Below are 23,080 nucleotides of genomic sequence, written 5' to 3'. Positions count from 1 at the left end.
CACTTTAAAGTTGAATATTTCGCAAACAGATCACTGAATAGAAAAAAAAACCTTAGCAACCCCCCAATGGGTTTAAAAGACCTATCCAACGATACCCCACAATATAGGGCTAGTCAAAAATCACCCCTACTTTACGTCTATAGGAGGTACACTAAAAAAATGTTTTTTACTTTATTTTATTGTACCACTGTCGGCGTGACTGATAATGTACATACTCGTACATGTCAAATTACAGCTTTTTAGTACTAACAGTCTCTGAGCTTACCCGCGGACAGACAGACAGACAGACGGACAGACATGGCGAAACTATAAGGGTTCCTAGTTGACTACGGAACTCTAAAAAAATGGGCAAAATGCGATTTATACGAAGTGTTCAGCGCTGTACCTATTCAAACATGATAGGTAGTATAAATATCAATGAAATAGAGCGGTAAGTGCTGACACCAACCACATTGAAGTGGGACTTCATGAAGCAATCATTTAGAAGGGGTCTGCTTCCATTTCCATAATGCGTCGCCTGCGTGAAGATTTCAACAGCCTCCTCCTGTTGATTTGGGAGAATCAGGCTTGTGCAGTGCAATGTGACTCTACAATTCCTTAAATATGGAACCTACGGAAGGTTTGTTGCTAACACAACATGAAATTTATAACTGAATGTATTTTACAGGTCTCTATTAACTATTCTTCAGAATTTCTCTGTAGGTACTTGTATGCTTTTGTGTTATAAACTTGGTAAGTCATATGTTATGTAAGATTATTATTAATTACCCTTTTTCTATGTCCCACTGCTGGGCAAAGGCCACTCACTCAGATTTCCAACCTCCCCTGTCGGCAGCTAAGTCTTGCCAGTCATTTCTGAATACGTCCGAGTCGTCCCGGCACCTCCGTCTCAGATGCCCACAGGGTAGTAACCTGTGCCCATCTCTCCAGGTGCATGCAGCAGACATGGGCCAGCCCAGTCTCATTTCAGCATGGCGGTTTTTCATCCTACATCTGCTACGTATAACTAGTCAATACAAACTAAAATATAGATGCTCAGAAAAACCAGAAAAATAAGACCAGCGCTGGGAATCGAACCCAGGTCCTCGGCATTCCGTGCCGCGTGCTATACAGCTATACCACCACTGGTACAGACACGAATTTCTACTATGCACCATATATCTCAGCCTGTTTGTTTTCTTATTTAGTCACTTAAGCAGCGACACTAGCGACATCTATGCTGTAGCCATCTGTGCTGTGTGGAGTATATGTGGTGGTGTAGCGGTATAGCACGCGGCACGGAATGCCGAGGACCTGGGTTCGATTCCAAGCGCTGGTCTTATTTTTCTGGTTTTTCTGTGCATTTATATTTCAGTTTGTATTTTCGATATGGGTTTTACGGGATGACCGTAAAAGTAAAAAAAATTTGGAATTGAAAAAAAAATACAAAAAGATTCCTAAAACCAATCTTACTAAGTATAGTTTTTATCACAAAATATCTTTAATAACGAGTAAAGAGTAACGAATATTACTAATAAAAAACAGTACTAGTAGTTACTAGTAAAAAAAGTAAAACATTGTTTATTGTTTTGAACTAAGTATATAATCTCAGCGGCACAACATTTGGCCCACTCTCCATACAGAATTACCTATTATTACAAACATTTGAGGGCCAAATTTTTTGCCGCTCAGTATATTACAGAACACTTTTTACTTTATGAAACTAAATACTTAATAAATGTGAAATCTAACCTTTCCTTCCAACATCAACAACTCATGTAAAAAATGTCACAACCAGTGGCGTAGCTATCGTATGGCCAGGTGGTGCAGTGCACTAGAGCCCCGGAGCCCAGGGCGCCCTCTAACCTAGGCTTTGAAAAAACAGGAGCATAAAAAAAAAAACTTGTGAGCAGGCTCGAGCCATTTTTTTACATTTTGAAATATTTTTGAAGGCCAATATAAGTTCATGCTACATGGAAAGAGGTAGTGAGGGAGGGCCCAATTCTTTCTCTATACACCGGGGCCCTTGTCCACCTAGCTACGCCACTGGTCACAACATCATAATTCCACTGCCAAATTGAATTGAATTGGGCAGATGTATAAACACAGATCTTTAGTGGCATTCAAGGCTAGAGTGAAAATAAGCTGTTACTGAACCAGTGAGCTACTTCTTTGGCTTCATCTGTCTGCACTTTTCATCAGGTGAGATAGACAAGAGTTCAATTTCTTAAATAAAACAAAAAATATGAGGCTCTATGGAACTTTTATTGTTATTTCATGTTATGTTAATTCACCTATGCTTTTTCACTTATGTTTTTTTTTCTCATGCTGCTTGGCAGCTTTCTTCTTCATGATCTGAAGCCTCTTATCCGCAGAGATTATGTTGATATTTGGAGTGGTAACCTTTGATGAAGAGCTTCCCGAGGATATCTTAACAGGTGTAGTGGAGCCAGAGACATGGGTCGGAGATTTGGAGGCTGATGATATTTTGGTGTAGTTTGTGACAAAACCCTGAGAGGCAAGGCATGACGCGCACTGCCAGCCTGCACTCATGTCATTGTCGCTGATTACTGGCTTGTGACAATCCTGGAAAGAGCAGTATTAGCATGAGTTACTTATTTATATCAATATAGAAAAATGATGTTAAATTTTTTGGATTAGAATTCACAAATTCAATTTATCGTTTTTATACTGCTCATATAAGACTTCTTTATTATGTAAGGGACTATGCAGTTTTATTTACGCGTTACACAAACATGTATTTATTACGTCGCAGTAAATTCCCAAAAAGTTAGTAAAAGATTCAGTCCAAATTGTGTTTAGGTATGCTCATCATTTTTGTGTAAATAATATGTTTGGCATTGCATTAGCCTAAACAGAAAATTAACTTTAAAACCATATTCCTAAACCGTAATGGCAAACATACCTGATGATATAGCGCGTGCAAGCATCACACTCCACTAATCTGTTTGCCAGCTTGCACAGCAATCTGCCTGCACACTGCACAGTTAGGTCCTCCTCCAGCAGATCAAACGGGCAGCTCCCCGTCCATTACGGACCCATCATCATTCCCCGCTCAGGTATTTGAAGCTGCTGTGGACTCTGTTGTAATCGGCACAGTCTTAGCACTTGCCGCTTTCTCACTCTTGTGTTTCGCCATCCGAGGCGATTCCATCTTCTCCTCATTCAAGTATTTCTTGGCAACACGTTGCCCAAAGTCTTCGCCACTGCCATAGTCTGACGAATGATGAAGTCGAGTGTAAGCCTCAATTGTTTCGGTAGAATTCCGAGCACTAGAGTGCAAGTGCTTTAAGCATAATTTTTATGGCTGGATCAAAATCAATGGATGTCATTTTATGATTAGAGCTTTATGTGCTAAGATCTTCCGGCTTAATGATTGATTAAAATGTATTTATTTGATATTAATGCCAAATTAATTGCATACACTGCGAGCTAATTTTTTAGAAATTATGGCAGTTTTTTTTTTTTTTTTTTTTTTTTTTTTTTTTTTAATGGCAATATACAAGTTCGGATAGAACGACGATTGTGCCAATGTCAAAGTGAGGAAACGGAGCGGAATTTAATCAAAAAATATTACGGAATTTTGATAGGAAAGTTTAGGATCAGGATCGGGTTTGGACGGAATAGTTATACGTGAATACAAATTATAATGAGAGGCAGCATATTTATATTTTAATATCATTAGAAACAATGTATGAAGCAATGGAGGCATAGATACATGGGTTATTAGATGAAAGTAAGCAGGGAACGGATGTTGGTAATGGAATACTTTGTGATATAATACTGTTATAAAAAGTAACACGGTCATAAAGTGGACAAGATAAAATTATGTGGTTCAGATCACCTACCTCCGAACCACACTCACAAGCAGGGCTATCTATGATATTAATCTTCGCCAGGTGTTCCGGCGTGCAGACATGACCTAAACGCATTCTTATTAAAACACTAGTACTTCTTTTGCAAAATTTATACTTAAAAAACCAGGGTTTATTAGGAATGGAGGGCTGTATGCGGCTGTAAGTTTTACCTTTCAGGATACAACTTTGAGACCAACACTCTTGCCAGGAATGTTGGAGATATGTTCGCGGAAGATTGATTAGGTCATGAGTATAATTTTTGTACGGGAACATATCTCCGTCTTCAATTGCTTTATTGGCAATTTTGTCAGCCTTCTCATTACCTTTGATGCCGCAATGACTTGGAACCCAAGTAAAAACTACTGAGAAACCTTTAAGAAAGCATTGGAATAATTTAGTCTTGATTTCAATGATTACGGGGTATGATGGACTGGATCTACAAAATGGGTACTTTTCAAGAGCCTGCAGAGCACTAAGAGAGTCGGAGAAAATAACAGCTTCCCTTAGCTTCATGATAAGTATATATTCTACAGCCTTTAGGAGGCCAAACGCTTCCCCAGTAAAAACTGAAGTCTCAGGCGGAAATTTAACAAGTTGTGTTATTTTATACTGACTATGATAGATGCCAACACCAGTACACCCTGAAGGCGATCTTTTCGATGCATCAGTGAAGATATAATGCCATTCCGGCCAAATACTGTAAACCTTGCTATTAAAGTAAGTATTAGCATTCAAACTGCGTTTATCAATGTTTAAATTGTACTTAATGTTAGGAGAGAATATAAGAGCCTGATAGTCGCATGTAAATATAGGGAGAATGTGAGATCTATGAGTTGGAGCATCCAAAGAACGGAATTTTTGCAAACTTTTTACTAAACACGGAGAAGACTTATGCAACCAATAACGCGATGTTCTGATGTGTGAAGATAAATTTTCCAATTTATTTAGAATCGGATGTTGAGAAAACTGAATGGAACGATATAAGTATTTATCTGATAAAAACTGTCGTCTTAGTTTAAGTGGCGGATCACAACACTCTACTTGTAAAGCATTTATCGGGCTAGACTTCATGGCGCCAGTAATTAACCTGAGACATTTCGATTGAATTTGATCTAGTTTTTTTAAACCAGCGGAGTTACTTGGTTCCAATAAAAACGATCCGTAGTCTATCCTGCTTCTGATCAGGGCATTGTATATTAATTTTAAGGAAAATGGGTGCGAGCCCCACCAAACACCCGATAAACATCGAAGAATGTTTAATAGTTTTTCACACTTAGCAACAATATACTCGCAGTGTGGAAGTCCCGACATCTTAGAGTCAAATATAATTCCTAAAAATTTTGCTTGATATACTTGTGAAATTGGTTCATTGTTATATAATATGGTAGCTTCAGGAATAGCTCTCATTCTACTAAAAACCAATACTGAACTTTTGGTAGTTGACAACTCCATGCCATTTGAGCAAAGCCAAATGTGTAATCTGGTTAATGCAGAGTTGACAATATCCGTGGCTGTAGCAACATTGTCATCAGAGTAGTAAATTAAAAGGTCATCAGCATACTGTAAAATATTAACGGGGCTGTTAAGTGCTAATTCTAGATCATGAGTGTAGACGTTGTACAAGATAGGACTTAAAACCGAACCTTGTGGTAATCCCTTCCAAACGACTCTGTTTAGTTCTAACGAGCCTGTAGAAACGGTAATAAATCTTTCGGATAAGATGTTGATAATGAAATTAGACAAACAAATGGGAACCTTGAGTTTGTTGAGTTTTTCAAGCAAAATAGTTAAAATAACATTATCATATGCTGCAGAAACATCAAGGAAAACAGAAATAGTGTTATGATTAAGTGATAGTGCTGATCTTATATCTGTCGTGAATATGGATAAGCTATCCATCGTGCTTTTACCTCTTCGAAACCCAAATTGACTACTAGCTAATAGTCCGTTGGATTCCAAATACCATTCTAAACGGTTCTTGACTAAATGTTCTGCCAGTTTAAGGAGCACAGAAGATAAAGCTATAGGACGGTGTGAAGAAGACTCTGTTGGGGATTTATTCGATTTTAATATTGGTATAATTATTTGAACTTTCCACGACGGAGGAACGTTACCAGTGAGCAGAATAGTATTTATTATGTTTAAAAAATATGTTAATGCACAATCAGTAAGATTGCACAAGAATGAATACGGAATTCCGTCTTTCCCAGGCGAAGAGTCTTTAAGACCACGTAAAACACCTTTAAGTTCTAATAAAGAAAATGGAGACTCAATAGTAGAAACAGTTGGAAAATTATCGACTGAGGGACAAAAGGTAAATCGATTTAAGAGAATTTCCTGAGGAACTGAAGCTGGTGCTAGCTGGTCTAAAAATTTATCCGTCAAAGAAGGTGATAGCGAAGAGATATTAGTGTCACTAAAGGCTGATCTAAATCGTTTTACCTTTTGCCAAACCTCAGTTGAACTAGTTTGAGGCGAGATGGAAGTACAAAAGTTCCTCCAGCCTAGAATTTTTTTCTTTTTAAGTAGTTTCTTTGTACTGGCAACAATTTTAGAAAGATTTGATAGGTTGTCAAATGTCATATCTTTAGCATAAATTAGTTCAGCATTTTTGCGGGATTTTATTGCTGATGTGCATTCACTATCCCACCAGGGCGGAGAAGGCAGTTTTTCTGATCTAGTGCTTTTAACCGGAAAAACTTTATCTGCAGCGTCTATCAATGATTTAGCAAAATCGTCAGCACACTTAACCTCATTTCCCGGAACAACATTAGATAGTGAAGAAATTCTTTGTTCCACTTCTATGCTAAATTGGCGCCAGTTAGCATGTGTTAGAATATGTCTTAAACGAGGAGTACGAAGACAACGTTTTTGCATATTGAAGGAAGAGTTGTTTGGAATAGAAATGACTATTGGGAAATGGTCGCTGCCAAAGGTTGATGAGAGGACGTCCCATGAAAGAGAGGCCGCTAAAGTCGGGGTAGTAATTGACAGATCCACTGCGCTGACAGCAACATTTGGCTCGGTTCGACGCGTTGGGCTACCATTATTTATAAAACAAAGATTGTGGTTATTTAGAATGTCTAATAGAATTTTACCAAAATGGTTAGAATTGGCACTACCCCATGATTGATGATGACAATTGAAATCACCAAGAAGTATAAAGGGTTTGGGGATAGTGGATAAAATTGAATTTATTTCATTAAGTATGCTTGAAGATGGGCAGGGAATATAAATAGATAAAACTAAAATATTATTTAAATGAGCAGCAACAATAGAGTATTCAGCACTATGAGGAGGAAGGGAAAAAGGAGCAAAATGAAATGAATTGTTGATGAGTAGAGCAACGCCGCCATACCCATCAGATCTATCTTCACGCAAAACGGAAAAACCAGAGATTTTAAAGAAAAAATCTGGTTTTAGCCATGTTTCTTGTAGGGCTACTGCTATTGGACTGTATTTGTTCAATAAGAAAAGCAGATCGCTTTTCTTATTGATTATGCTGCGGCAATTCCACTGAACAATCTTTAAGTGATTGTCCATTGTGGATGTTCAAGAACTGGGTCAAAATTTCAAATAAGGGGGCAACGTTGGACGGTGTATTTTTATTTGATTGTGTTTGTGTTAAATAATTTAACAAAGCTATTAAGATATCTGAAATAGATGGAGTGTTATTTTGATTATTATTAGTTTGTATGTTTTGATTGTTAACAGCACAACCCTTACATGGAAGAGTCATGTTGTAATCTCTTATCAGGGCTTTATGAGCCTCTTGATCATAACCTTTGGATAGGATGCGGGGAGGACTTGGCTTTTGCAAAATTGTTTTTTTGTAAGATTTTGTGGGGGAACTACCTGGGGTAAATAACTGATTTCCTGATTGCACATGAGAATTATTTTGGCCATGAGATACCACATCTGCAAAAGATTTTGAAACAGCTGGGTGCAGTTTTGAAGCTTCAGCATAAGAGATGGAAGAAGTTGCCATGCTATGTTTAATTCTCTTTTGTCTGTCAAGTTCAGGGCAGGACCTACTATTAGCAAAGTGATGACCTGCACATAGGGAACAGGATGCATCCTCTGGTGTGATGTCGCAAGAAGACCCAGTGTGTCCTTGGCCACACTTAAAGCAACAAGGCTTTGACCTACATTGTATTTTGGTATGGCCAAAACGGCAACAGTTAAAACATTGTATGGTCGGAAAAATGTATAATTCCACCGGTAGGGCATTGTAGCACATAAAAACTTTTTTGGGCAGTGTTTGGCCATCGAAAGTAAGTACAACAGTTTGAGAAGGTTTCCACACTGGTGCACCTGAAACCATTACTTTGTAGTTTAGACGTCTTACTTTTATAATTTCACCACAACCTAAGGGAACCTTAACATTTTCAATGACTTCCTCAGGGCTCCAATCATCAGGCACCCCACGAATAAGACCCATCCTGGTTACATTATAGGTAGGAATAAAAGCTCTCAGTTTATGGGTAGTCAAGTTAGCATCGGATATAAAAGCATTTGCATCTATAAAGTTCGAAAAAGCAACAGCAATCCTATTCCTACCAATTCGCTTAACACTGCCATTTACAATATTTTTGTACTTTTGTTTCAATAAGAAGTTGCCAAATGTAACTGGATGTAAGGTGGTATTGTCAGAAGGTGATGTCTCGATGCGCTGCACATGAATGAGGTAAGGAGAAGCATCCGATGGTTGGTAGGACTTTCTACCAATGGAGACCTTGCCTTGATTATCTTTAGAAATAGTCTCATCTGCTGAATTTGGTGTTACTTTTTCAGAAATAATTGTCGGGCTATCAGGGTCAGTGTCAGTATTGCAATTGCAAGATTTATTAGGGTCAGAGCCACTGTTATTCCGATGTCTCGTTTTTTTGTTACACGTTTTGCAAATGTGTCGAACAAAAGAACGTTTACGAGATGTTTTCGAATTTTCGGCCGATGCTGAAGCGTGAGACGCATCAGAATCAAAGCCCATGACTGAGTCATTGTCTTTGTGATTATCGTTGTTACCTTCGCTATTGTTGTTTACCGTAACATAATAAGCAGGTGATGGTGGTTGCAGTGAAGATGAACCCCCAGGATCTGGGGGCTCCTCTTTACTCATATTTAAAGTATAAAAATTAACTAACTACTTACCAAATATTCTTCTAGAACTACACAAAATTAAATAAATATATACACAGAATCTAAATATTTTACTTTACACCTTATTTGATCCTATATTTACAGATAAAAAGAATATTTAAAAGAAATTTTCAAAAAAACGCGTCCGCCAAGTTTAACAGTTTCCCGCCTTTTTCATTAAGTTTTCTTCTCTGGATTTGATATTTATGATGCTGATGATGACCTTTCTTTTGTTTGATGCACAGTTTTTTTTAAAGAAATTTGTTTACAGTTGAAATTGTTTTTCTTCAAAAAATATTTTAAATAAAAGGCTCTGTCCATTAAAAAGTTTGGTATATGTTTAGATGTTTTTGCCTTGTACTTAAAAATCAAAAATTGAAAAAGAAATCTAGAGTTTGTGATGAACTATAGTACGTATTTAAATGGTGACGACCACACTTTAAAAGTAGCAACCTTCTAAATAAGAAATTTATTGGCCTAGTTGATTTCTTGTTTGTAATAAAAAAACACATTATTACTAAAAATAGCATGAAATAACCACACGAAAGTTTTAAGTTAATTAAGTAATTGTTTTCAATTTTTAAATCTATAGCAGCTTAATGTAAAGGGATTATTGTCACGTTCTAATAGCTGAAAACATTATGAACGTACTGTTAAAAAATAGTGAAATGACAGAACGTATGCGATTATAATGGTATGTTTACTAATGTGTAGAACAAAAAGTCGAGCATTCAAAGAAAATGGTAATTTGTTTGTTATTAATCTAATTTAGTTTTCTTCACAGGGATAGATCGCTTCCCGTAAAATGGCGAACACTTTCGTCCCCGTCCAGTCCTTAACGGAAGCCGTGCGGCTGTATTCCACCTGACTTTTTTAATTAAACTTTTGATGTAATATTCCAGTTTCTGCGATGTTTCCATCGTCGTAACCCACAAAATAGTATTCAATTCAGAATCAAGATTTTAGTATTTGTTCATCATCGCCGAATGCACGAGACCGTAGTCGCGCGGTCTAGAGCTAGGGATGACGGTGCAGTTTGAAGGTGCGATGTTGAACTTTGAGGACGGCGATTTGCAGATGCTGCGAGTGCAGTCCGCGGAGGGCACGCAGCGCGTGGAGGCGAGCGGCTCGGAGTCGACGGCGGCGCTGTACGAACGCGTGCACGAGGCGCTGCGCCTGCGCTCGTTCGCGTTCGCGCTGCACCGCGACCGCGCGCGCCGCGAGGAGCTCGCCTCCAGCAAGTCGCGCCGTCTGCAGGACCTCGGCCTGCAGCACGGAGACATGCTCTACCTCAGCCCCGTCAACGGAGCTGTTCTGTTTGAATCACAAGCTGAAGCACAGGTACTGAATCCTGAGGCTTTACTGTCTAACACTAAGATACCTTGGAATCACAATCGTTTTCACCATTTCTTTCTACCGCATGGTATGAGATATGGATAGAAAGAGATGGTGAATGCTATCACGAGTTTGTGGGACAGACGATATGGTCTCTGATCAAAGATGATTCAATGGTGGACCATTTATTACACACCATTTACACGGGTGACATCTATTTGCATACTTTATATTGTCCAAAACTTTTTACGCATAACAGGTTTCGTTTAATTTATTTATGACAATCTTAAACTTGCTGTATATGCTGAAAAATGGTTTACCCGAATTTATTTTAGCATAATATTTATTAATTTTACTATGCATAATCTTGTTTAGCATATTTGTAATTCAGCCAATTTTGATAGGCCGAAATCCTGTCCAAAACTATGTCCGAAAATAAATTACCTAATTACTATTGATGACTAGAAAAATAAGTTATTAAGGTTAGAATTGTAAAATTGTAATTAATATTTGATACTTGGATTGGCGAAACAGTAAAAGGGGGACGGGCTGGCAAAGCTGTTAAATACATATGAATATTTGCTTTCCAGACATAAAATTGGTGGTAACAATATTCAAAGTTACATTAAGGGGCTGTTTCACCATCCATTGCCATCTCCGTCTATTCAAACAAAACAAATAGAGACGGCATCACATTTAACCGTCAGTTAACACTAATCAATGGATGGTGAAACAGCCCCTAAATATGCGAAAGTAACTAATTTAAGCATAAGTAATTTTCTGCCTGAACAATATTCGGAATTCACAAATTATGAGTAAAGCCCATTCGGCTTACATTGGTTATGTGTAAGAGAATTCTGCATAAACTGTTATGCGTAAACAGTTTTGGCATAAATACTATGTGGTGTAAAAAGATTATGCAAAATAGAAGTTTATGGCATAAAAAAATATGCGTAAACAAGGGGAACCCATTTACACCACTGCGCTGTGCATTGTGCATAAAGCAGCTAGCATGGGCATCAGCAAATGTGATAGTACAGTCAAGTGCAAAGATATTGACACGGGTAAAGTTGCAAAAATATGTATACACACACAACCTTAATGTTAACTGCATAAAGTTGTGTATATTTATTTTTGTAACTTTGGCCCTGTCAATATCTTTGCATTTGACTGTACAACTACTGTACTTAATGTATATTGCAGATCCCAGAGCATTGTTTTATTGTTTTGTAGGAATCAAAAAAAATAAGTGGCTGTCTAGAATATTAAGTTATTCATCTTTTCTATACTTGGTTTGGATAGGTGTAAACAAACATCAGCTGCCAGATTTGGTACATTCAAGGTTTTATACATTTTGCTTATCTATCGTTGTAATACAAACTAGACTAGTGTAAATGTAAATTTTTATAGTTTAAATGGGGAAATTTCAATATTTAAGATATTAATTCACTGATTTCTTCACATTTAGTTAAATACCTATACAAATCAATGTCCAGTAGTAATTTAACCACACGTTTTACCTTTATCAGGACAGAAACAAAGTGATATCAAAATAGCTAACCAGTTAGTTATAGTACATTGTGTCTTAAGGGCGGTAAATAAGGAATTACGAACGAGACTCTATTAGAAGCCCGAAGTCGAAGACTGAGGGCTTTAATGAGTCGATGTTCGTAATTCTAGTACCGCCCTTAAGACACAATGTACTTAAGATACAATGTTTTCATCACATTTGCGAGTAAAATTATATATTTTTAAAAGAAAAACTATAATTTTTCAAAAATTGCCGATACCGCTGACTGCGCTCTTGGCAGCGCTCTGCAGCATGTGCATGGCGTGCGTGTGCAGCGCGCGCACGGAGCAGCCACACCATGCAGTAACTAAACTCATGCGACCGACCACGGGTTTCATGACAAGCGCATTAATTAAGGTTGAGGGTTTTATTTGGGGGTTGCAACCAAGGTAGCCTGCATGTCACGACACTGTTTACGAGCAAGTGTGATGAAAAATTTATTACAAGGTGAATCATTCAAATGTTCTAGGCATCAAATAATGAAGACGTTCACATGGAGGCGGGTCCTTCCACCTCCACAGCGATGGACACAGCGGCGCCCCCTGCATCAGACAGCAAGCTAGTCGAGGATGAAGTTGACTTACAGCTATACCAGATGTCAGGACTCATACAACGACAACGAGATGACAAACTGTGAGTCATTTGCCGGGAAAATTGCTTGTACTGGCTGCTTACATCTGCTAATTTCATAGAAAACAATCTTATGGTTTAGAAGCTTAGGCATTATTGCTACAAGATGGCACATGACTGACTGATTTATCTCAAAACACTAGGTTGTGAAGGGTTGCTAAACGTTTTCATTTATTATCTAAGTTTGTGTAAAAGAATCTGACCCGAATGGTATAATTAAATGATAATTATTGTCTCAATCACCAAACCCATCTGTTCTCAGTCTAAACTAGCTTTCTGATGGTATATTTATGTACTCTAACTAGTTTGAGCTGTTTCATTATCATTCCCGAGTGTTACGTAATGAATGTTGTTCTAACATGACCTGTGAACCAGCTGCGTGATTGATTATTGTGTTCTAAAAGTCAACCACTATATCATATCATCATTGCTTGTTTGCCATCCAGTCAAATAAAAAATAAAAAAATAAATATCATTCATGATGCATGTGACACTACTTTTTAAAAGATTTAAAATGGTGAAGCACTTTCATGTCAATCACATCTGCTTCCTGAATGATCATTTAAAGTTAACGGGCACTAGCCTTGGCTGAACTTTGCTGAGCTGATAAGATTAGCTGCAAGACAGCACAGCATGACAACACAAAGAATGACGTAATTGTTTTTGAAAGTAAATTAAATAAAACTAAGGAAAAAATTAAGTTAATGCATTATATTATTGTCTAGTTATTTGTTGAGCTACGGACACTACATTTGTATCACATAAAAAAAAAATGACTATATAAGCAAAAGTCTTGTCGAGTTTTCGATCCTGAAAGAGTTTTTGAAGGTAATTTTCATTCATCTATGCACCAGTTTAATAATACGCGTGTCGCGTTTCCGCACCAGTGACACGGTAATTAAATTAGAGTTGAACGAGAATGGCTGCCACCATTATCCAGATCTGTGTGCTCATTCTAATTACCATGTTGCTTTTGCACGACAATAAAGTGATATGGTATGGGTATGGTATGTAATGAGGGCTATCGTTTTTGGTCTCACTAGATGGCGCACTGTTGCGTGAGGTTTTTAAGTGTGGCTTTCAGAGTCTGTTATTACGGGCGTTAAACAAAGTTTAGATTAAAATCATATTTAATACACCTAAAACCTTACTATAAAAATATCCAGCAACCACAGTGTTGCTTAGTCCCGTTTTGTTCGGAAAAAAAGGGAGGACAAAATTTTCGAAAGACAAAACTGTCTCAAAACACAGACATTCATGCCCCATAACGCATAATTGCCATAATTAATTTCAGGTAATGCAAATATTCACAAAATTATTCTAATTATAAATAAACCCGCGTAGCTCACCCAAAAACTATGAGATTTGACATTTCGGAGACCTCACGCTACACTAGCGCCCCTAGCGGCGAATTCATTCGCGATAGCCCTCATTAGTTGGGTGCACAGATAAATGAGAATGGCCGTTAAATATCTTGAGAATGTGATGTTAAAGCTGGTGTGTGTGGTGGGTGGTGCACTCGTCACTCGTCACTCGTCATGTGCATTGTGCAGGTGCCGGCACAACTCGGCGGGGTGCTGCGTGCACTGCTCGCCGCTCGAGCCGTACGACGAGGGCTTCCTGCGCGCGCAGAACATCAAGCACCTCTCGTTCCACGCGTATCTGCGCAAGCTGCAGGCCGGCTCCAAGTTCGTCGACCTCCGGGAACCCAGCCTCACCATCAAACCAGGTGCCCGCCCCGCCCAGAAACATACAACGACGGTTTTTTGACAGGCTAATATCACTAGATGGCGTTGTATTCAGAGATCCGTTTCACGTTACGGTCTTGCTTACGATTGGCGCATTCAGTTATTCTCGCATCACAAACTTGACGCAAATGGCAAAGTAGTGAACGGATCTCACGATACTAGTGCCGGCTCGCCTCTCGTTAGTAGTGATGGCTCATATTGAATCAGTGAATTACATTTACAGCCTAATCTGGACTTATTATCTACTTCACCATGGGTCATTTGGTGTGGTAGAAATTATCGATCAACGTTGATCAATCCATTCTACTATTACTTGATGGAATCGATCAACAATCGATTCGACAGCGAACTGTGGGTTAGTAAACGTAGATCGATATCTACCTATCCATTCTAATGTCTAGCAAATTACCAATACCATAGTTCCATCGCATCAATCAGCGATCGATTGGTGTACAGTACTTTTATTATATTATGGTGCGGGTGATAATTTAAAATCTTTTCATAATTAATGTCATCGTTAATCCGATTATTACGCTAATTTTGATGAAATTATTAGTGAAATCTAGGTTGCCATTTAATTATGGCTAAACGGGTTTTACTTGCAAGAATATTCGTTAGCTACTTGCTAATGAATAAGTACCGATATAATTCAAGATCCATTAGGTCCCATCACTAAAGGAGCCTCTGGTATTACATTACATGCATATTACGTTTCTTCACTTAATTGTGCTTTGAATTGAATTAATTGATTATAAAAATCTGATAGCTTAAATTTATTTCGTATAACATAGTTCTTTATGTTCATATATTTTACGCCAGTCATATTCAGGCTACAACTGAAATATACTTCCATATATTTAGACCGCAGCAACTTTTTTTGAGTAAAACGAAACGTGCATCAAGTGTCACCGCAATATACTAGAATGAAAGCACTGTAGTAACAGTAAGAAGGGCAATAATAGAGTGGGTCGTGAAATGAGTGTCGTTGTTGTTGTGTCAGGGTGCAGGGAGCACCCGCCGTGGCCGCGCGGCGTGTGCTCGAAGTGCCAGCCGGCGGCGCTGTCGCTGGCGCGGCAGGCCTGGCGCCTCGTGGACAACGTGCTGCTGGAGTCGCCCGCGCTCGTGGACCGCTTCCTGGGCTACTGGCGCGCCAGCGGCCACCAGCGCCTCGGGTACCTGCTCGGCCGCTACGAGCCGCATCCCGACGTGCCGCTCGGTAACTATAACACGCAACACGCAACACGCACACGCACCCACCGACGGGGGTCCAATAGACCATATCATCAGCATCAGCCGGAAGACAATTATTGTGGTTCGACCAGTCGTCATCTCTGCGACTTGATCAATATTAGTGAGGTTGTCCGGTGTGGCCCTCAGGCATCCGCGCGCGCGTGGCGGCCATCTACGAGCCGCCGCAGTCGTCGTCGCGGGACCACGTGACGCTGGCGCCGGACGACCCGCTGGACGCGCCGCTGGCCGCGCTGTGCGACCAGCTCGGCCTGCGCCGCGTGGGCTGGCTGTTCACGGACCTGCTGCCGCAGCCCGACCAGCCCGGACGGGTGCAGTGCACGCGGTCAGTACCAGGACACACACACACGCCCCGACCCGCCCCACTTACAATACGTCCAAGTCAAGTCAAAAATATCTTTATTCAATTTAGACTAAAACGCACTTGTGAATGTCAAAAAAAATCTACCACCAGTTCGGAAAAACCTCTGTTGAGAAGAATTCGGCAAAAACTCAACGAGGTATTTTTTTAAACATATTAACAATATTATTAAATTATTATATTGTATACATCACAAGTATTTAACACAACTTTATTTTTAACACAGTAGGTTCGCTATTTGAAGGGATCGCTAATGCGGATCGGAATTATTTCCAAATATCACTGTCCATGATATAATCATTAAATTTTTAATACGCCTTAGATATTAATGTCTTCTTGACAACAGATACGAATTTTGTATCCGTTTCATTTATAATATTTTTTGGAATTTTATTATAAAAACGTATGCAATTTCCCAGAAACGACTTTTTGTTTTAGCCAGTCTGTAAGATGGAACTTTAAGCTTCACTGTGTTTCTAGCAACCTTTGGCTTATCGACGTTAGTGGGAAAATCACAAATGTTCTTTTTAACACACATGATTATTTCAAATCATAAAGCGACGGCAGGGTTAGGATACCCGTTTCCTTAAAAAAAGATTTTAAAGATTCACGCGTCTTCAAATTATAAATTGCTCTAATTCCTCCCCATAATATAAGTCCGTACGAAATAATGCTATTAAAGTAAGCAAAACACACCAACCGTGCCTATGTGGCTATATTATTTATTTGTGGTCATATTATTCGACGTACGTAATGTTCTATTTCTCTCGTCACAACCGGCAGGCAAGAGAGACAGAAGACTTGTACTTACTAGTTTTAGCAAGTAATATGTGTGTGTGTGTATGTGTGTGTGCAGCGGCGTGGAGACGCACTTCCTGTCGGCGCAGGAGGTGGTGATGGCGGCGCACTTCCAGAGCCAGCGGCCGCACGCGTGCCGCCACGCCGCCGGCGGCCGCTACGGCTCCAAATTCGTCACCGTCTGCGTCACCGGTCACTCACTATTTCTTTATTAACTAGCGTTAGCGTTTAGGTACCCGCGGCTTCGCACGCGAAAATCATTAGGTACAGCAGTTGAATTGGAATTACAGGATTTTATTAAATTCTCGTGGGAATCCCCTAAACTTACATCGTGATTTTCATTGACGTTATTTTATAACAAGCATGCCAAATTTCATGAGATTTTATCCCTATCCTGTGGGAATACCGGAATAAAAAGTAGCCTATGTGTTATTCCAGATGTTCAGCTATATACATACATAACAAATTTCATGACTCTAAGTTGTTATTTCAAGATATTATCCCTATCCCGTAGAAATATGGAGATAAAAAGTATCCTATGTTTTAATCCAGGTTATAAACTAACTTTTTACCAAATTTCATCCAAATCCGTCCAGCCGTTTCAGCGTGAAGAAGTAACAAACATACTTACTCATTCACAAACTTTCACATTTATAATATTAGTAGGATTGTACAATTGTCTCGTTCTATTCGTGCACATCTATGATCTTCAATCTTCAAGTAATATGTCTGTCAAATTTCAAGTCCATTAAGTAAGACACACGAGCGTAGCGAGGGTTTCAAGTCGACACGAATTGGCAACGAATTTGTTTTGACGTTATCGTATTGCAGGCGACAAGACGAACCAGATCCACCTGGAGGGCTACCAGGTGTCGACGCAGGCGATGGCGCTGCAGCGGGCCGGGCTGCTGCTGCCCTCGCGGGACGCGCCCGACCTGGCCTGCGTGCGCGCGCAGCCCGGAAGCATCGTGCCCGATGTGTACTACACGGTCAGTGCACTGCCAGGGGCGGCCAGGCGCGGCCCGCTGCCGGCTCGCGGGACGCGCCCGACCTGGCTGCGTGCGCGCGCCCTTTTCTTCTTTCCGAGCTTTTATACTAATGTACTATTTTTTGGCCGTATGTAAATTTGACAAACGTAACGACGCGCCTCTGCTGCTTCGTCTCACCGGGCGAGTCGCTTCACTAGTTATTATCGTCGCTCAGAAGTCGGTCGTATGTTGTATTGCAGGAGAAGGACGCGTACGGCAACGAGGTGAAGACGGCGGCGCAGCGCGTGCCGGTGGCGTTCCTGCTGGTGGACGTGCCGGTGGGCGTGCCGGCGGCGCCCCCCGCGCCCCCCGCCGTGCCCCCCACGTTCAGCCCGCGCGCCTCGTTCCCGCCCGCGCACCGCCCGCTGCAGGCGCAGCCGCAGTCGCCGGCCGCGCTGCACCACCAGATACAGGAGGCCGACACCTTCCTCGAGGTGAGCGACAAGCCGACAACGAGAACGCACGCAGACTGTGAGGTGGCGAGGTCTCGGTATTTTTGTATTTCACCTACCTAGTAGTAGAGAAATTATTGTACGCGACGTCGTATAACCGAGTTAAAAAAAAAGCTCGGGGCGTCTTCTTTAACGTTCGCTACGCTCACATCGTAACTCACGGCCGCTCACGTTTCTGCCCCTTGTCATACGAGTGTTGTATAAACCGGTGTCGTGTGTTCCGTCAGGCGATGTCTGATCTCCACACGCTGCTGTACGTGGCGTGCAACGAGTCGCTGGGCGTGGGGCTGGAGGCGCTGGCGCCGCTGGTGCGGGCGGTGGCGGCGCAAGACGCGGCGGCGGCGGCGGCCTGGCGGGCCGACTGCGGCGCGTGGGCCACGCTCGAGCACGTGGCGAGGGCCGCCGCCGCCCCCCCGCCCCGCCGCCCACGCCCCCCCTCCGCCGACCTCTGGGTCTGCGCGCTCTGCACCTTCCACAACGAGGCGCGCCGCGACGCCTGCGAGATGTGCGCCATGCCCAGGTGAGCCCCCCTCGGCCTCGGCCGCTGTGTATCCGATCAGTTCGGTCGGTCGCCATCTTGGACGTCAGTTCCTAACGACGTCGTCGAACTGACTGAAGAGTAGCCATGGCTGCTCTGTTTGACGCCCTTTGGATTCCGGAGATAGCCATGGCGTCCCAGTTAGGCTCTAATGGTGATTTTCCACCGGCGAGGCGAGACGAGAATTGAAATTTGTATGCATTCTCGCGCCCGCCGTATTCAATTCTCGTCTCGCCTCGCCGGTAGAATATTACCGTAAGACTGGCAATAGTTATTTGTGTCACAAGGGAGCAAAATGGTGTATTTACGGCGAGGGCGTACATTGAATCCAGAAATGTAGCGAAGGATTCTACAATAGAATCGTGAGCGTAGCGAGGATTCTAAACTAGCATCCTGAGCGTAATCAGGTTCAAAAGTGTTAACGCCCAAATGATGAAAATAATTTTGCTCCGAGTGGCTCATACAACTTTTCACACCGAGCATTAAAAAAGTTACAAAAAAAAAACTAAATATTATTAAAGAACAACCAGCATAGAAAATGGCATGGCTATACAATTATCTAGTTCAAAAAATGGCGTTTGCAATAAAACACTTAGAAAAACCTTGAACAGAAAAGTTGCACTTTGCTCCCTCTCGTCAGGGAGGAAAAGTTACTTTTCTGAAGGAGAGGTGTGAAAAATAATTTACCAATGCGTTGCACTGCAGGAGCAACGCGATGTAGGCAGTTGGCTGGTCACCGCCACCGCAGCGAGCGGCGACGCGCCGCACCATTTTGTATGCAGCGGCCGGAGGCGCCGGCGACTTTTGTATGCGAGGGACACGACGAGAAAAAGATGAAATATACAATGCGTTGTATGACACGCTTTTTATTGCTGCGGCACAGTCGCTAACAGACCAGAATATGCCATTTTATGCTTTCTTCCAGCTTCAGTCAAATCTCAATTTGTATTGTACAGAAACCAATATTAAAAGAAATGCTCAATTTAAAATCCCAGCGATTATTTTATTGATCATAACATTTATTCGAAATAAATAAGTAAATAACTTCTGAACTGGTACCATAATTAGGACTTTACGTCAATGGTATATCGTTGAGAATCTAGTGCCACCTAGTGTTGAATAGTGGAAAGGAGAGACTCGTCGTTTCGCCGAGTTTAATTACGCATTTTCGTTTCGCAGACAACTATTGGCAGATTTTTCTTTTGGCCGAGCAACGTGTGGTATAATTCGTTTCGCCAAGTAAACGTTCGAGCAAACGTTGAAAATGTGTAGTAATTAATCGGCTAAACGAATTTCTGTTAATAGTTGTTGTACGGCTTACTGACTCACAAGCCAACTGAATAGTTTACTAAAGGTTGAGTTACAAAACGTTAGTCTGCGAAACAATACATTTGCGTACAATTTCATCGGCGTACCGTTACTCGGCGAAACGTGGTCTGCCAATCACTTATTTGCGTAAAAATTGTTGGTGAATCATTAGGTAAAAATAACGATCACCCGATAGATGTCGCGTATTTGCAATGTAAAATGAACTTTGTGCGAAAGCCTTTAGATGCAACACCGCAAGATGATGGCGAATGGCCATAGAACTACCGGATGCTACTCAAATGACAACGAAATTGACATGACGTCTATGCTCCGGTAAACTCATATTATTTATACTCACATCTCTCGTTGGCATGCTATTTACTCTAGTTTGCCATCTCCGTGGCTTAAACTGCCAAGGATTTAAATACCAATCTATCTATTTATCTATCGATAGTATTGCACAAAAAGAGATATCGGGTAATATAGCCTTTATCCGATTAAAACTATCGATTTTTCTGCATCACTATACTAGAAGAGTGGACATTTTGCAGTGTGGCCTATCTGATTGGAGGACGTTGTGACAGAATGTGTTTCAGTAAGGTGGATCTTTTGGTCCAATATTTTCCCAGGCAGTGTCCAGAAGTGCTAATAAAATTTCATCTCCCATAAAATAGTAGGCAAAGGAAACGATACAGTCGATTTTGTAAAAATACTTTATTTCAATATGTACAATTTAGTAACTAGGCGCCGCGCAACCAGCGCGCGCGGCGGGCTTGCGGCTGACGCGCCGTGCGCTAGCTTACACTTTAACACGATATATTCGAATCATATATACGCTACCTACATGTATATACAATGAACACGAGTGCGATTTTAAATTTGAAACATATAAATTAGACTCGTCCCGACGCGTCGAGTTAGCAGCACATGCGACGTTCTACGGGAGTGAATACATTGTGTGGCTCGACAAATATTCCAATACGCATCAATGCATGAATCATTACATATAATATTCTCTTACACGGTCACAGCTACATCACTATAAATACAACAGCTGTCAGAGTCAGGGCTCGCGGTCGCTTGGGATGTTTGGTTACCCGTTTTAGTATTACTCTGTAAGTATTAGACACTAGTCGCTGCCGATACCGCTACCGGGAGGACAGAACAACTAAACAGTAAGTGTTCGGTTAGTGCCCGGTGCATGAGCCGCCGCCGCGCCGGCCGCCCTCGCAGCCGGACGCGACTGCGGCGGCGGATGCTCTCTACTCGTCATTTCATAAAACAATTAGCTAAAATGTATACATACAATGTCTTAAAGCATCTTTTTTTTCTTCTTTTAAAATATTTGACTTAACTAATAAATGTTCGAAGAATAAAGACATACTAGAAGTATCACAGTGACTAATTAAGCAGGGATTATCCCACCTGTATTTCCCTTCGTCACATTAGCTCTTTTGTTTGATTTCACGAGGTTTCCATTTAACTTCTACAAATGCTCATACGACCGGGGACGCTGGAGGTGTCCCAGATTGAAGTTCGTCGATAAGTCGCCGAACATTGCTTTATGTTGAAGTTTCATAGCTAGTGCGTCTTTATTCTTACTATAAATTGATACTATTTTTTTTAATTTTTACATTTTGTATTTTTTTTCGGGGCCCGCAGCGGCGAGCAGTCGCAAGGCTTACATTACGATCGTTGCAGACTATTTTTCGATTCGTTCGAGATAAAATTGGCCTGAAAGAAGCCGAAACTATTGCTGACGAATATTTTTTAGAAACAGATATTAATTTCCTTATGTTTCTCAGTGAAAGCTCGTGAAAGATCAGCGAAGCAACATTGTGATGTGTGTAATCTCAACCTTCACTTAGCCCGTGTGGCAACTGAAGCACCAAGCAAGCGTATATGCTAATGGGATCTGCTGTTTACTATAACAACACGCAATTAGTAAAAAATAGTCTGCGTTATTTCCCTTACAAAGCGCCCGCAGTGCCCGCGCTGCGGACGACTTGACGTTCATTATGGTCTGTCATGGCTCCAAAACAAAAATAAATCATTACAAAATTGCCACGAACATCATTTTAGACGTGGAAGTGACTAATCGTTAATATTAATTAGATCATTTAAAATTTGGTATAAAATACCGGTACCTAGTACTAATACATGTCACTCGAATACAACTTGACCAGAAATGTACCCAGAATCGAAAAATAGAGAGTCGTTCGCATGCTCCGAGGTAACTCGCAACGCATCGTTTATCTCACGGTTAAAGCTCGAGTCCGCAATACTGGCACATTCAATTCCGACATAACTAGTAGCTTAATATAACATTTCTGGTCAAGCTTCAATCGTAATTTCAAAGGCACCGTCCCGAACAATCGAGACTGCCGGTCAAACTCCATCCATAGACAATCGACACAGAAATTTGGAATCAACTAGATACAATCTTCGGCGCCTCGTGGACGCTGACTTCGCGCAAATCTACGCGACCGTCGGCTGAATCATCAGGGACGAATAAGAGCAGCTTCAGGGACGTAGGTTCGGGCTCGTCGGCGGGGGCGGCGGGGGCGGGGGCGGGGCCGCCCTAGTCCTGGCGGGCATGGGCGGGAAGTGTCGCGGGTCGCGCAGGTCGAAGGGCCGCGCGGCGGGGAGCCCTCCAGCGCGGCGCCCAGCTCTCCGGCGCGCTCGGACTCTGCGCGCAGCCGCCACCCGCGTCAGCCTCGGCCTCACTCTCAGCCTCGGCCCCACACACGCAACCACACTTACCTGCCCCCTACAGCGTTTTCACACTATCCGATCCTGCACAGAACTAATAATGCGATAAATAGACAACTCATCTTCTGTCTCTCTTACGAGAGCAGATATCGCCACTTTTTCGCCTCTCTCTTCTAATGTGCCCTTAAATTTTCATAAATTTTTGCAGTGAAAAAAAAAATAATTTTTAAAGGCCCAATTCCCGCAGTATAGCATTTTATTGATCAATTAAATCGAGCGGCGCTTAGTTACAAACGCAACGGAGCCGGTCAAATAGATACCGCACAGGCTTTATCGTGGTCGCTTCGGCTTTTAGC

General features: G+C 41.3%; 2 protein-coding genes and 2 pseudogenes across 2 annotated transcripts; 2 read left to right on the top strand and 2 right to left on the bottom strand.

Annotated features, from left to right (window-relative positions):
• Window positions 1–2,223: 2,223 nt before the first annotated feature.
• Window positions 2,224–3,332, bottom strand: LOC141433793 (integrator complex subunit 12-like; annotated as a pseudogene).
• A 140-nt stretch (window positions 3,333–3,472) lies between these two features.
• LOC141433382 (uncharacterized) lies at window positions 3,473–9,155 on the bottom strand. The gene has a single exon (XM_074095398.1). The coding sequence runs from the start codon at window positions 8,974–8,976 to the stop codon at window positions 7,348–7,350; it is 1,629 nt and encodes a 542-aa protein (XP_073951499.1). The 5' UTR covers window positions 8,977–9,155; the 3' UTR covers window positions 3,473–7,347.
• A 577-nt stretch (window positions 9,156–9,732) lies between these two features.
• On the top strand, window positions 9,733–19,559 carry LOC141433381 (nuclear protein localization protein 4 homolog). Its single transcript, XM_074095397.1, has 11 exons — window positions 9,733–9,739; window positions 10,074–10,337; window positions 12,371–12,534; window positions 14,085–14,260; window positions 15,280–15,495; window positions 15,657–15,852; window positions 16,745–16,878; window positions 17,518–17,675; window positions 17,915–18,148; window positions 18,394–18,686; window positions 19,410–19,559. Exons 1-11 carry the CDS (start codon window positions 9,737–9,739, stop codon window positions 19,423–19,425), a joined length of 1,854 nt encoding a protein of 617 aa, XP_073951498.1. The 5' UTR covers window positions 9,733–9,736; the 3' UTR covers window positions 19,426–19,559.
• Window positions 19,560–22,200: 2,641 nt separating this feature from the next.
• The window catches only part of LOC141433696 (GTP-binding protein Di-Ras2-like), a 4,088-nt pseudogene continuing 3,208 nt past the window's right edge, over window positions 22,201–23,080 (top strand).

Source organism: Choristoneura fumiferana, chromosome 12, assembly GCF_025370935.1.
Source record: "Choristoneura fumiferana chromosome 12, NRCan_CFum_1, whole genome shotgun sequence".
NCBI lineage: Eukaryota > Metazoa > Arthropoda > Insecta > Lepidoptera > Tortricidae > Choristoneura > Choristoneura fumiferana.
This window is presented reverse-complemented; position numbering and strand designations above follow the sequence as displayed.